The sequence below is a fragment of the Apteryx rowi genome, unplaced genomic scaffold, assembly GCF_003343035.1.
Source record: "Apteryx rowi isolate R43461 unplaced genomic scaffold, aptRow1 scaffold_144, whole genome shotgun sequence".
Taxonomy (NCBI): Eukaryota; Metazoa; Chordata; class Aves; order Apterygiformes; family Apterygidae; genus Apteryx; species Apteryx rowi.
In genome coordinates, this window is record NW_020447686.1 from 1,417,859 (window position 1) to 1,433,405 (window position 15,547).

Consider the following 15,547-nt stretch of genomic DNA (forward strand, 5'->3'; position numbering starts at 1 on the left):
AGCAAGCAGAGGTGCATCATGGGAACGGCATTGCATTGTGGATAGGTGAGAAGGAAAAAAATATTCTGAATGCAATATACAACATACAAAACACTAGGCATGCACAACAACAAAAATGTCTTCTAAAGAAATGAATATTACACTTTGAATTAGTACTGAAGCAAAAATGCATCTACTATACCTTAGTTAAAAGCATATAAGAGAGTAAAATATAGATGTTTGAAATTCAGGAAAGTTGAGTAAAATAGCAGCTTGCAGACACTATTAAGCATTTTATCAACACTTCACAGAGATGCAGAAGGTTTTAAGGATACCCCTATAAGAATTTCTGATAAGTTAGTTAAGTCAAATTAAGAAGTGTAAAATAAATTTTGAAGACTAAATTTACAATAGAAAGCACTAGCRAACGTTGTAGCGTGTTACAAAGGTTACTAATACATGTGTTTGCAAGGTAAGGGTCTTAGTTAATGACAGTGCATAATTCAATAGGTTTGGGGTTCAAAATGAAAGAGGTTCTCCTTTTCCAGTACAAAGCAGATTAATATGTTGAGTTACACTAACTTATCATTAATTCTTTATTTTTTCAGTATGGGGGGGCATTTTTGTAGATTTTTTCCTTGAAACTTACCACATTACATTGAGAGGAAAAAAAGCCCTTCAGAATTTAAAACATATTTTCTAAATTTCATTACAACCTTTAATACTAGCTTCAGGAGCATACAGTAACAGAAAATACTGCTCCCACTGCATAAATGAACATTTAAGTATGACTTCTGATACTAGTCCAGCATCATTAAAAATATTTAAAGAAAATATTTAGGCATAGTAAAACAACATTATTGTCTATTTCCATAATAAGATAAAACTTATTGCTGGTATATGACAGCATTCTGTAAAAAATCTTTTTGTATTAAGGATTACCTTCAAGTTTTAATGTAAAGAATGCTTTAAAATGTTTAGAGAGAAAAGGAAGGTTTACTCATAAATCAGAATTTTTACTTTTTTCTTTAAACAGATGGACATTTAGTGTTTTTTTAGGATACATGGGATTATGTCTATCTTGACATCAAAATGTGGAAATAGGGAAGAAAAGTGAAAAAGGGAGAACAAGGCACAAAATGCCTTCAAACAGCTGCTGGTCACACGATTACCTAATGCCAGCAGGAAATTTTGCAGGATGACCCTTGCTTTGCCTGTTCCATGTTCCTGCTCTGCTGCACCTGTGTTCCACGAGGATCCTCACCACTCTCACTGCCTCTCCTTCAGTACATTTCTGGATTATATACCCTGACCTACAGGATCTGCTCTTCTGCGGTTCCTAAGGATCTGTCTGGGTCAAAGATGGAGATATAACAAGAAACATCTCATGTAAAGTTGTAGAATCTCCATCCTTGGTCACATTCAAAACCCAAGCGGACGTGGTCCTGGACAACCTGCTCTAGCTGACCCTGTTTTGAGCAGGGGGTGGGGGCTAGACAATCTTTGAAAGGTCATGGTGATGAGGAGAGGTTCCTGAAGACTGGAGGAGAGCAAATGTCACCCTATCTTCAAGAAGAGCAAGAAGGAGGATCTGGGGAACTACAGGTCAGTCAGCCTCACCTTGATCCCTGTGGAGGGGATGGAGTAACTAATCCTGGATACCATTTCCAGAAACATGAAGGACAAGAAGGTGACTGGGAGTAGTCAACACGAGTTTACAAAGGGAAAATCATGCTTAACCTTTCTGATACCTTCTATGATGAAATGACTGTCTGGGTAGATGAGGGGAGAGCACTGAATGTTGTTTACCTGAATGTTAGTAAGCCTTCTGACACTGTCTCCCACAAAATCCTCACAGACAAGCTGATGATGTATGGCCAATAAATGGACAGTGAGGTAGACTGAAAACTGGCTGAACTGCTGGGCTCAGAGGGTTGTGATCTGCAACACAAAGTCCAGCTGGAGGCCACTCACTACTAGTGTACCCCAGGGGTTCATGCTGGGTCCAACACTGTTTAACCTCTTCATTAATAACCTGGATGAAGGGACAGAGTGCACCCTCAGCAAGATTGCTGATGATACAAAACTGGGAGGAGTGGCCGATACACCAGAGGGCTGTGCTGCCATTCAGAGTGTCCTCGACAGGCTGGAGAAATGGGCAGAAAGGAACCTCATGAAGTTCAACAAAGGGAATGCAAAGTCCTGCACCTGGGGAGGAATAACCCCATGCACCAGTACAGAGTGTCAATCAGCTGGAAAGCAGCTCTGCAGAAAAGGATGTGAGGATCCTTGTGGACAAGAAGTTGAACATGAGCCAGCAGTACACAACTGGGGCAAAGAAGGCCAACAGCCTCCTGGACTGCATTAGGAAGAGCATTGCCAGAGGGCTGAGGGAGGTGATTCCTCTCCTCTACTCAGCCCTGGTGAGGACACATCTGCAGTTCTGGGTCCAGTTCTGGGCTCCCCAGTAAAAGAGAGACACGGACCTACTGAAGCAAGTCCATCAAAGGGCCATGAGGACAATTAAGGGATTGGGGCATCCAACACGCGAGGAGAGGCTGAAGGAGCTGGGGTTGTTTAGCCTGGGGAAAAGTGGGCTCGGGGGGATCTTATCAATGTGTATAAATACCTGATGGGGGGAGAGTAAAGACAGAGCCAGACTCTCCTCAGTGGTATCCAGTGACAGGGCAAAGGGCAATGGGCACAAATTGGAATACAAGAGATTCCATTTAAACATTAGAAAAGACTTTATCACCTGTGAGGGTGATAAAACACTGTAACGTCTTGTTGCCCAGAGAGGCTGTAGAGCCTCCATCCCTGGTCATATTCAAAACCCAAGCGGACACAGTCCTGGACAATCTGCTCTAGCTGACCCTGTTTTGAGCAGGGCAGGGGTTGGACTAGGCAATCTCCAGAGGTCCCTTCCCACCTCAACTCTCCTGTGAACTAGTCTATGAATTCACATTTTAATTTAGGCTGTATATTTCTCAGTGACTTTTCATGCTCTCTGCTGTATGAGCATTTGGAGCTCCTTAAGTACAATGATGGATGACACTGTCTTCTAATGTCCTTCACATTTAAGCTGTACACGGTCTATAGCCTCTTTCACAGATTGTCATTCCCCTTGCTTCTTACTTCAAATGATGAGGTCAGCTAAGGCATTAAAGTAAAAATTCCTAAACTTAAATTACAGGACTATAGGCAGGGCGTTTTCTGCAAGGTCCCAGACTACAGAATTCATTGACCTCCAAAGGTCTTACAAGCTCCACTGCTCTAATGATTCCCTATCCACAATACTCACCTACAGGAGCACCCTCTGGACCAGAACAACCCAGCCTGCTCACCCAGGAAGCAAAACCTCCTGTGTTTTTGCCAACAATCCACAGTGCACTCATCTGCCTTGTGAACAGTCCCTGGCACCCTACGCCTAACTTGTGACTTCCATCTGCTCTTTCAGTGGCATCACTTGACAAACAGCCCGGGCAAGGCTGACAGCCCCCAGGCTCTCCCCTGCAGGGCCTTGATTTGAAGGCAGCCTAAGTCTGACCCTGAGTCTGTGCAGACACGGCCAGCACACAACTTTGATGCTGATGGAGATATATGTTAATACATTTAACTGCAAATATTCATGGGACCATGGAGAGAGATGAACATCTATACATAGTGAAGCATAAAAAGAATTCTATATCCTGACAAGAATGCTTCATAAACCACTTGATTATCTAGGTCTTACACACTTTAGACTCTCAACAAACCTGTCCCTGCAATTGCAGAGTGCCAAGCTACAACTGTTCTTGGACACAATTTCAACTTGGGAGCAACCTGCAAACAAGCCCTACAGATAAGGATTCTTATTTCTCCCTTACTTTTGCTCTCGAGATCCAGCTGAGTGCCCTGGTCATTCTTGACCACATTAGAATGCTAACATTTCARTTCTGTGTTTCCAGAGATGCTTCATCTTGCTCATCTGAGGCTAATGCAGTTTCAGTTATGGTTTATTTAAAATCACAGGATATATATCAAAGTGCAAAAAAAGAATCTCCTCAACTCTCTCTCCCCTCTTCTTTAGTATATTGCCTAGAAATATTATGTTCTCTAAATGGGCAATAAAACTTGTATAATAGAAGCTAATTAGAATTAAAAAAAAATCTCATTTGCTTTAATTTCCAGATGGTATTCTATTTCTGCAAGCACAGGGAAGTTTAACTAAAAATTATCTAGTTCTAAATAGAGATTGGGGATACCATAAAAAGTATTAAAATTGAAAATATTTTCCTCTGTTTGGAGGCTTACTTTCTTGCATAACTTACCCTTTGTCCCTCAAAATGTCTGGTCTTTGCTAATTTGCTAGATACAATACCTTGGGGTAGTTATATACTGTACTGTATTGTGTTTCTGCTAGGCTTCTTACCCAGAGAATAACTATATTGTGTGTAACTGTTGTATGCACTGCCCACAAGTCCACAAACCACATCTGCTTAACTATTAGTCCAGTGCCAGCAATGAGGACAATGATTCTTTGATTTGCTGGCAGCAATTTTGTCTCCCAAGTCAAATCCTGCATGCTTTATTTATTTATCAATACCACCCTATCTATTTAAATTTATCAACTTTGCTGGTAGGAAACATACCAGATATCTAGTACTGGTAAATGGATGGACTGCCTGCTCTAAACAGTTTTCAGCAACAGCTTAAAAGTTCTGAAAATAAAAACACCCTCAATCTCTTTTTGTCTGACTATACTTAATGTGCTTTTTCTTAAATACTCACGCTTTAGTTTACTACTTTTTAACCCCATTTTTCTAATAGCAAAATTGTAACTCAGATTCAAGTAACCTGCCTATGACAGTGGGAGAGTTAAGTAAAGAGTCTAGGTAGGCATGAGACTCATCTGTCCTAACCAAGGTTCAAAAAGATGTAGCCAACACATTTTAGTCAATGGATAAAGATGTGTATCTCCAGAGGGCAATCCTCATCCTCAGACAAGCACTAATCATAGATCAGATGAACAGCTATCTGAATGTGCTTGTTTTTCTCTGCTAACTAAAGGCAGACGATGGTGGCTAGGTTAGGCTCAGATATCTAAAAGTCTGGCATCTAAAGTGAGGCAAGTTGAATCCCAATATAGGTTTCTTTTCTGTGGCCCATCTCTGAGACAAATAAATCTCTCTTTGCCTTTCGTCCTTTTCTTCCATATTTCCACATTTATAGCCACACCAAAAAGCTGAAACAGCACACACGCCCCTATTTTCCAGGGGACATTGCATCTTATCAGTTTTATTTCTGTTCAGAAAAACTAGGGGCAAATCTAACATATAATCAAGGCAGAGAACATAAGTGGTATAGAGCGTCATTTGCTTCACTGTCTTGGATAGAAACACAGCATTAAAATAAGGGAATAAAGGGGAAAAAAGTATTTCCTCCCAAAAAGCAATAGCAATTTTATAAATTCTTATCTTTTACCAAAAAAAAGGCAAAAGAGAAAAGAAAGTATAAGCAAACAGCATTAAATTGAAGCAAAATAGACATCAAAGAGCTTTTGTCAAAAAAGGCAGCCATATATTCTAGCACTTACCATCACAGTCGCAGCTGCCGCAGCTGCCTGGGCTGCCACCGCAGCCTGGTTGGCTTGGTGTTGCGCCGCTTTGATTTTGGCCTGCAAATGTGCAGGAGGGTGAAAATACTTGCATTTCTCCCTCATGCAACGACCTTTTATGTAATCCATACACACGGTTACGGTGTTGTCGTTTGTGTCAATCATTGTGCTGTCTGCAGGATGTGCAAAGCGGCAATCAGTCTCTCCACGCGCACAGTTTCCTCTCTGGAACTCCCTGCACACCTATGTGCAAAACAGCATTCATTGCAGAGGAAGGACCCAACAGCGTAAGGTTAAAGGGGAGGGAGAGCCTACACCCCCAAAAGACAGACCTTCCCCCTCCTCCAGGTAATTCAAGCTTTTCAGTGAATTCAACTTAATTAACCCTTTATCTTCTTTTGGGAGAAGGGAGAGGAAAACATATGCATTTTACCCTTGCACACTTGGCTCCACATGCAGCTTTGTGGTATAACTGCTAAATGAACTTGATATGGAACAGAAACTTTCCAAAATATCTTTTTTTTTTTTTCCTGTTTAGAAAACACCTGGGAAGGATACTCACTGAAGTAATTGCCCCTGCAAAACTAGCTTGGGATCACAAAATATTCAGTCCCTTTCTGACTGTACTTTATATTCATACAACTCCATGGGCAGAGAAGAGGTTCATCCTGCTGATACCAGGGAGTGGTATGAATCAGATTGACCGTATTTTAATATAGTCTACAAACAAAATGGAAAGTTACCTTAAAAATAAAAAAAGGACAGAATGAACACACAGATTTTTGTAAAAAGAAATGTGCTCTAGACATTAGAGCTCAGGCCTTTGGGAAAGGACATTCATTTCTGCAAGTGCCGTTTGGCCTTCTCACGTACTTGGACGACAGACTCTGCCGAGCTCCGCCATACRGAGATCCATCACCTCCAGTGAGCCTCTGAGTCCAACTGGGGTTTTGCCTATTCAGTCTGTTCCAGGGCTTGTAACATTCAACATCTGTATTTGCAGCTCAAGGCYGAAAGGCTATAAAATTCCCCTAATATCGACCCATAAAGATTAGGACAGAATTCATACTGGAATAAAAATGTGGTTGTTAGATAATTCATCAAAGCATACCTCTAAAGGCCTGTATATTTGAGATTTAAAAGTTATGCCATGGAGAACTTCACAGTGAAGAGGCAAACTTTACAAACAAAGCAACTTCATGTTGCTTTCTGTATGTTAAATTTGAGCAAACATGCYACCTTAAAAATAACAACACAAAAAGAATGCTTTAATTACCACTGACTGCAACAGCATAAGCTGATAAACTAATAGGTTTTTCCCAAGAATCTTTTATACAGCCTAGCAAAGAATTTTATTTCTAGTCACGGTGGCATCTACAGTACCTCCAGTTTATCAGTCCTGAGGAGTTTCTGGGTAGCTGTTGAACCAGGGACTGAAACCGGTGGACTTCCAGGAACAATGACAGGCGGCGTGGGTAGGATCTCAGTCGGGACTAAGCCAACTCCGGGTGTTACTGGTGTTAGGTAAGGAGCAAAACTAATAGCCGTGTTTGTTCCTATTGTGGGACCCACTGGAAATGTGGGCTGCAAAATGAAAACACAGACCAAGAAAAAAGTGGTCTTACTTTTAGAAAAAACTTAACCAAGAGCTTATTAGTTGTCTTTTGCATGTTCTTTCTGGCACCAATTCATCTTCTTATTCAAAAATTTCAAACAGCTGGCAAAACACACAGCATATTCTCTTAATCATGTAACGCATTCTGGCTGCATACTAAGAACTGCACTTTGCAGCTCTGTTACTGGAAAAGAGGCTGCCAGTGCAAAGGAAGTTACACTTCTAACCTGAATCTCTGTGGAGGTCCAGCTTATATTGCAGGCTTATTTACACATCTAAAGGTAGAAATAACATAGACTTTATTGCTTTTTCTCAATACCTGTTTCCTTGGGAAAACATGCTATTTTTCAAACTACCAGATTTCATAGGTGAAGCATTATTAACTATATTAAAGTCATGTTTCTAATAACAGTATATATAATGAGCTCTTCAGTATGTAACTTCCATCTGTTTGCATGCTGTATTTTGCCACCTCATGCAATTATATGTTACTATGGCTCAGACGTCTAAAAACCTCACCTGTGCAAATGTTTGTGTGTTCAGCTGCCATCAGTGGCAAGCAGAATAAATATTATAATCTCAGCTGGACCCAATATTTAGAAAAGGATTATTCAGGCTYAGCTAGAGAGTTCATCTTACAAGAAATTTGACTAGAAGGAATGATAGGCATGTAAAAATCTGTTTCATGACTTCCTAAAGCAAGTCAGTGAAGTCATGACCAGAAGAAAGAGCACTTGTGTGATGCTAAAACCTAGTTCTACTAAAGCAGAATAGCTGATTTGTTACCACCTATTCCACTGGGGATGGAGACAGAACATCACCATGGTCAGACCATGGTCAGAACCGGAAGCCTTTTTAGTTCTGCAGAACTGATGTTTACTCCAGAGAGTGAAGCTATAATTATAAATGAGGAAAAACTATGCAGAAAAATAGGACATATCTCAGATTAGCTTTGTCAGAAATTAAGTTTCCAAATAAGCTGGCAGCTAGAAATAAACCACACACAGCAGAACACTAGAGAAAAACTTAAGAATGCTTAATGAAGGAGAAATGTCTTCCTCATCAAGGTGGCCTGCATGGCCTCTATTAGAAAAGGGAAGCTAGCCACACACATGATGTAGAAAACATGCAAGACAAAGCACAGGAGCTAGAGGGTTTATTTCCGTTTTGTTTTTTTGTCTTAGGAACAAATTCCTAAATTATAAATGAGTCTGAGTTAGTACCAAGAAGATGCTGAGAGCAGCAGATTAGCCAGGATACTCAGCTGTATGGAAATGGAAAATATTTGCCCTGGAGAGTTAAAAGCAAATAACACACTGTTTTTATCAGGGATCAAAACTGCTTGATATCAAACAGCACAGTTTATATCCTGAGTACTAGCTAAATTCTTTAAATCATAGTAATGAAATTTATATGACGTAACAGTTCAACTATTTTGGAACAATATGTGTTATATAAAATATAAATACCAACTTTGTATCAGATACAATTCCAAGAATAAATCCACACATCAAATGACTTCTATGGAATTTTTTCTACTTTTTATCCATTTGGTCAAAGCTGAGTCATCTTAATCTGGCAATTTATTATGAGAGAGAAAGAAATAACAGTCTTAACTTTTATCACAGCAATCAGTACAGAAAGCATTACGTAGATGAAACTKTAAAGTTCAAATGATGAATTGAGAGAGCAGAAAAAAGGATGATTTTGCCACTTAAAATTTGCTCGTAATACTGAGTGGTGGAATCTCTGTATTATTTCATGAAAATTTTTGGGGGTGTGAAAACTCAAGCAGTAAAAACACAAGGAAATACCAAAACACATTATGACAATATGTATATCCAAGATACCTCTTACATACATCTTAAAAGCTGATGAACTTCCCCACCGGGAGGACTGGAAACTGAGACACCAAGTGAAATCACCCAAGAAAACTGTGTGTACCAGAAAGTCAGGGACTCCTAACACCCACTTTTTTGCTCATACTTCCCACCTTACAGCAGATGTTTCAAGTGGAAAGCAAGACTTGAAATAGAGGAATCTGGGCTGAGATTCATCTGACCAAATACAGATGTCTTCATCCAAGATGCTGACACTACTTGGCTCCTTTGACAGTCCATGAAAAGAAAAAGGCACTTTTAAAACCAAATCATCTAATCCTAATGCAGACTGTATTATATATATGTACATATATGTATGTATGTGTATATGTATGTATGTGTATGTATGTATGTATATACGTACTGTGTATATGTATATATATGTATATGCATAACTGGACAGTATTTAAAAGTGCCTATTTCTTTTGATAAACTGTAAAGGGATCTAGGAAGCTCAGCTCTGAAGTTGATGCCTACACTGTAGATGCCTCAAGTCAGAGAAAGAAATCCCACTTCAGTGCCTTATACTAGGTGTTTGAATTGAGAAAACAGCAGCAGCAGCCATGTGTGAAAAGYTCAATTCAGATAACTTGCCTAACAATGTTTGGAAGTCTGGTACCATCCGGGAATGAACTGCAAAGGCAGCTCAGAGCAACTGATCATTTTCATGTATATCCAAAGATGCTGCTCATGCCTGCAAGACTCTGGCTTTATGTCACCTTCTGGATTTGAAGTGTTCCAGGTACTATATGCATTACCTCAAGATAAAATGCTGAAGTTTGTAAAGTGGATGCATCATCAATTCTCTTCATCTGTCTTATCCTGGGACATTTCAGATTTCAAGACGGTAAGAAAATACTACCTGGAATGACATGATCCTTGTTCCTGGTATTGGGATTAAATATTACTTAAAGCCATTCAACCTCATAGACTCCTGTGAGGAGAACTTTGCAATCCTACTCAAATAGCTTACTAGCAAATTATTATTATACAACTTTTCTATTTCAGGAGGATTCTGGATAAAACTCTTGCAAATCTAGACAAAACCTGACATGAAATGAATGAAAAAGAGAGAGAAAGAGAGAGAGAGATTGAAAGAGAGAAAGAAAGAGCTAGAGAGAGAAAAGTAGATGAAGCTGGGATAAAAATATATCAAACCTACAGTAATACTCCTTCATATCTTCATATGCAAATTTAAATAAATATATTTCTAGCACCTCAGCAGTTCTATAAGTTAACAGACAGTGATTATTTTTATTGATATTACTTTAGAGAGCTTTTGCAGGTCAGTATAGTCTTGTACCTCAACTTCACTTGCCAATAACATCATCTGAGAAATATACTTACCACGGGCTGTAGCGGTGTTCCTGGAAACATGAACTGCATTTGCTGAGCAAGCATTGCTGCTGCAGTTTTTTGTTGAATTAAGTTGTTCCTGCCATTGATTTCCAGTTGAGTTTTTAAATGTGTTGGTGGATGAAGGTACTTGCAGTTCTCCCTTGTACAACGACCCTGGAAAATAAAAGTTACACTGATTGCTCTATTGCTTTTGATGATAGCTTAAAGCCTTGGGGCAAAATAATACACCATAAACTAAGCAAGAACTAATGAAATACTGGGTGTTTCCTGGGAACTCTGTGGCAAGCTGGGAGGAGCTGATGGCCTAGAGCTCTGCCTCAGTCCACTACCTCTGACTGGTCATTAAGGCTATTATCTACGAAAAAAAAAAGACTTTGAAAATAATTGATGGCATTTTAGTTTGTTAAGTACAGATCACTGCTCTATAATTAATACTCTGAGTATTATCCAGACTGCCTGAATTGCCTCTCATGATAACTTGGCTAGGCTATCTGGGGTTACCATAACATAAATGTTTTTATGAATTACATTATCAATAACAAATTTAAACATTCTTTCAGAAAATACAGCACATTATATTAAAATAATTGTGTATTTGTGGCAGTCAAGATCTAAAGTAGCAACTTTCTGCATGTGTTCTCTTGTATGTTCATCTTCATTGCAGTTCACTGGCTTCTAGCTTCCTGCTTTTATTGCACCAGTACAACTTTGAACTATTTCAAGTGACCTCGCACTGGTATAAAAGAAAGAAGTCAAGCTGTTATTTTTGGAGACTAAATTTAGCAGCAGTACATGAGGCTAAATCTGAAGGTACACAGCAAAAGCAGAGCTCCCGATCAACCTGGAAACAGGAGTATGAGACAGTTATACAACAAAACAGACAATGAAAATATGGGTGGGCTGTGGCCTTCAAGAGCTTGTGTTGTAAAGGGATGGACATGGAGCACGCTTCTACAAGCAGTGCATGTTGACCAAAATGTAGACAGCGTAAGAAGCACTGATACATTTTTTCCCCAGAAAAGGAAATCATATGGTGCACTAGCAGGGTCTGAGTTCATCTCCACAGCTGCAGAGTAGGATGCTAAGATGAGAGGTTCCTCAATAACACGCCTCATAAATAGTCATCAAGTTTTAAGATCTGTGGCCAGAGGTCCTAGAGCACTGGTCGAACTGGGTTTGACACACTTAATTTGTAGAAGATAAGTTTCCAAATCAAGACATTTTTAAAAAGTGCTTCTTGAACTTTCCATTTACAGGTATAAGGGCTTCATAATTCTTAGCCAGACAGGAATACACACTCCTATAGCCCAGACTAACTTATTAAGATCCCTAAGAAATAATGTATCATAGCATACTCTGACTCTGTATATGTACATACACACACACACACTCCTGCAAAACTCTCAACACTCCTGAACTCTTCTAATGTCCCAGAATTAATGTTACACTCTCTCCAAATACTGAAATGCTGCTCATTCTTCTTCTAATATTCCACGAGGATTTAATAACTACCTATACAGGAGTAAATTCAACATGTCCATGTTCTCTTGCACTGAGGCCAACAGAAATGTATGTAAACAGCTCTATCCGCACTTTTAAACTACTGGGAACAGCTTCTATCCCCTGTTAGCTCCAGAACTGTGCCTAGCAACTGTTTGGGAGTATGCTAGATGGCAGAAGCCAAAAGAAACCAATATAGATAAACAGGTTTCAGTGCAGAGGAACATTTCTCGGTGCTGTTTAACTTGCTAGTATAGATGCAGTCATTTTCACTGTATTTTTGCTTCTTTCTGATGTCTGTGCATCACTAATTCTGTTTTAATTAAGTATACAAAATAAAAGTTACTTTGTGAGCTGGCATAAACAGGAAGAGGAATAGTCACGATTTGCCTCGGACACAGAAGGCGGCTGGCTCTTCCATTCACTGGGTAATAAGGCCATCGCCTTATGATGTTAAATCACAACATGTTTAGTGCAGGTAACAAGCATGCTTTTACGTTGGTGGATGAGGATTTCCTGATTAAGACATTTTTAACTGAGCCCTATTTAACCTTAATCTAATTTATATGTAAATGGTTTATACAGCAAATATGAAAACAAAAAGAGCAAAATAAAATCAAGCACCACTCATATCTGATGGAAATATCTATCTGTGGAAATAAAAGTGATCCTGAAATAAGAAGTCAGAGTAGCTCTCAACTATCATGGCTTTTGGAGTGTCTTATGTCTAAAGAGAGGGAACAGGCAGCACTCTAATATTATTTCAGAAAGCACACAGCTAGTATATACCAGCAGGGTAGGTTCTGCAAAGCAACCCACAATGCACAAAAGATTGCTATTCCAGAAATTTTCCAAAATAATCCAACCATATAAAAAACTTGCCTTTTCTTTCCATGCAACTCTAAACTTGCTCATATTTGTGCCTCATTTACTAGTTTTCTGAGCTGTTGGTTAGCAATGAACTCACTATAAAAGAGTTCTGTGGCCCCTTCATGCTTCTATAGAAAGCACTGTAAAGAGACCAAGCCTTGTTGAAATGAAATGACCCAAAAGAAACTGCAGTGGAATGACCACTGAAAACAGTGAGCAGATTAATTCAGTCCTGTCTACCAAAATGAAATAAAATCTGAGACCAGACTCACTTTTTGGACCTGCAATGGTTGGAGGAAAATCCCTGAAAGTAACTTTTCATCAGCAATTGTTAATAAATGTTCTGCATTCCCATGAACTCCTGAAGAGAACCATTTCAGAGTGTAACTGGGCTGATACCCAACTACTGATCAGTCCAAAAGCAAAAAGTTAAATCTGTTCTATCATCTCAGTCAAATGTGACCCTGGATTTGTCGTTTACTAAGAAATCAACCATGAAGTCCAACTGAAATGATAGTGCACATCAACCAAACAGCAGAACAAACAACAAACAAAATGAAAGAATACTCAACGTGGTGGATTAACATCCACAAGAAGAGTATCTAGCCATCAGCTAGCCTGTTTAGGATTCTTACAAAGAATTACTACACTAGCAGGCCATCTCATAGCAAACACAGAGGCAAAACTGAGTGCTTTAATTTTAGGATGCATCGATATCAAGCCCCTGGAGCAAGGCTTGGTTCATCATACCACACCAGCTCTTAAAACCAAAGTAATTTGGGAGCTGCTCCATAGACATTCACTCCTCCTGGTGGAAGCAGCACAAACTCTGTTAGAAGGATGGGGCAGGCAGCAGGGAAAGTAATTGCTTCAGACATCCACTCCCACCTATGAGTCAGATTCCTGAAACTGAGGGTGCAGGCAGACAGATTGGCTTGAAAACTTTGTTCCCAGAAACTTCTTTCACCCATGAAGTGAAGGTTATCAGCAAGCACATCATGAGCTGCTATTCACTTCTAGTGCACGTTCACTTAAAAAGTTCACTTTCAGTGAGCTGTCTCCTTATCTGGAATTGACAGCAGTGATGAACGGACATCAGATTAAGCTCCCAGTACACCGGTACTCCCCTCATCCTGGAAGGCTTGGGCCTACTTCTGACCTTTCATCTCTCCAGCTCTGTTTCCTATAGCTTGCCTACCCCGATGCACAGGGCCACATTTCAAGCAGGTATGGGAACGCTTTGGCACAAACACCATTTCTCTACTGCTAACTACCCAGACCGGGAACATGCTATGGCTTGCGCCAGGGGTGTGCCACAGGTTTCACTGCAGTAAGGAAGCGGGACACAGAAAGGATGTGCACACAGGGCTAGGAGCTCAAAGGACTCCCAGGGTCCCCAATCCAGGTGCAGCAACAGCAGGCTCTGCTTCCATGGGAGAAATGGTCTCCAGAGCAGCTACCAGACTGTCTTAATATCAGAAATACAACTCTTAATGATGAGCCATGTCACACCACTGTTTTTTCTTAATCAACAGATTTCCCTGTGAAGAACAATGCATAGTTTTGTCTAAAATCAATAGCACAAAACAGGCCAAAGCCTGGAGTATATTAAAAACCTATGCATGGGCTAAGAACTGTGATTTTAAAATAAGCAAAATAAAGCCAGTGCAAAAATAACACCCCATGACTGTGCATATTAAAATACTAAGAAACCATTTCCTGTCTACAAGTTGTATGGCTACAGTTCTTGAATATTTTATTAATCCACAATGTTCTTCAGTATTTTACTATTGCTTTAATAGTAACAATAATAATAATTCATCCAGGTCCAGGCTGTGAATTGCCTATGCATAATAATGATTCACAACATGGCCCTTAGTTTTTACTTACTAAAATTACCTTTATCTTTCATAAAAATCAGATGTTTCAATTTTATTATAAAAGAAAGCAAAATTATAAGGTTTCTTTTATATTTGAAGCTGAGAATCAACTAACACATCCACATTCATTTAGGCCATGCACTGAAGTCGGCTTTTAAGACAGGAGTCGATACACATTGTTAAAATGCTTACCATAGAAGCCTGGTAGTAAATGAAACAGCCCTGATTTATGCAGTCAATCCAAAATGCCTGTGACATACTTTCCTGCAGCGAAATGATTTTTTGGGGGGGCAAAAGTAGAGTCTAATTCAGATTGGAAGGGACCTCAGGAGGTCTCCAGTCCAACATGCTCAGAGCAGGGTCAGCTCTGAGCTCAGACCAGGTTGGTCAGGGCTTTGTCCAGCTGGGTCTGGAAAACCTCCAAAGGATGGAGCCTCTCAGCCTCCCAGGGTAGCCTGCTCTGCTGCCTGTCTTCATCGGGAAAAAGTTTTTCCTCATATCCAGTCTGAACGTCCCTTGTTTCAGCTTATGCCAATTGTCTCATGCCCTCCCAGCAGGCACCGCTGTGAAAAGCCTGGCTGCATTTTGTGGATAACCTCCTTGCAGGCACAGCAAGACTCCAAGACCTGTCTTGGGAGCATCACTGTGCAGCACCACAGGTGCCTTGTATTAGTGCGCCTGTCTTAGGTTTGAACTCTGACATTAGAGGGTTCACGTGAGGTTTTTTAAACCATACCACATAAACTAAGACCTCATCATGCTTCACATGGCACTTTGGGAAGACAGCAGTCCTGTTTACCTGTCATCCCATCAAAGCAGCAGAATTATCCATCATCAAACCAACCAATTGACTTATATTTTTGTTAAA

At 39.9% G+C, this 15,547-nt stretch overlaps 1 protein-coding gene across 3 annotated transcripts in view; it reads right to left on the reverse strand.

Moving 5' to 3' along the window:
- MBNL2 (muscleblind like splicing regulator 2) overlaps positions 1–15,547 on the reverse strand; it is a 94,001-nt gene that overhangs the window by 22,678 nt on the left and 55,776 nt on the right. For all 3 annotated transcript variants that reach the window (XM_026058204.1, XM_026058205.1, XM_026058203.1), the window contains exons 3-5: positions 10,418–10,582; positions 6,959–7,159; positions 5,555–5,818 (exon numbers count right to left, since the gene is read on the reverse strand). In XM_026058204.1, the coding sequence (XP_025913989.1) occupies positions 5,555–5,818; positions 6,959–7,159; positions 10,418–10,582 (630 nt within the window). The remainder of the gene's footprint in view (positions 1–5,554; positions 5,819–6,958; positions 7,160–10,417; positions 10,583–15,547) is intronic.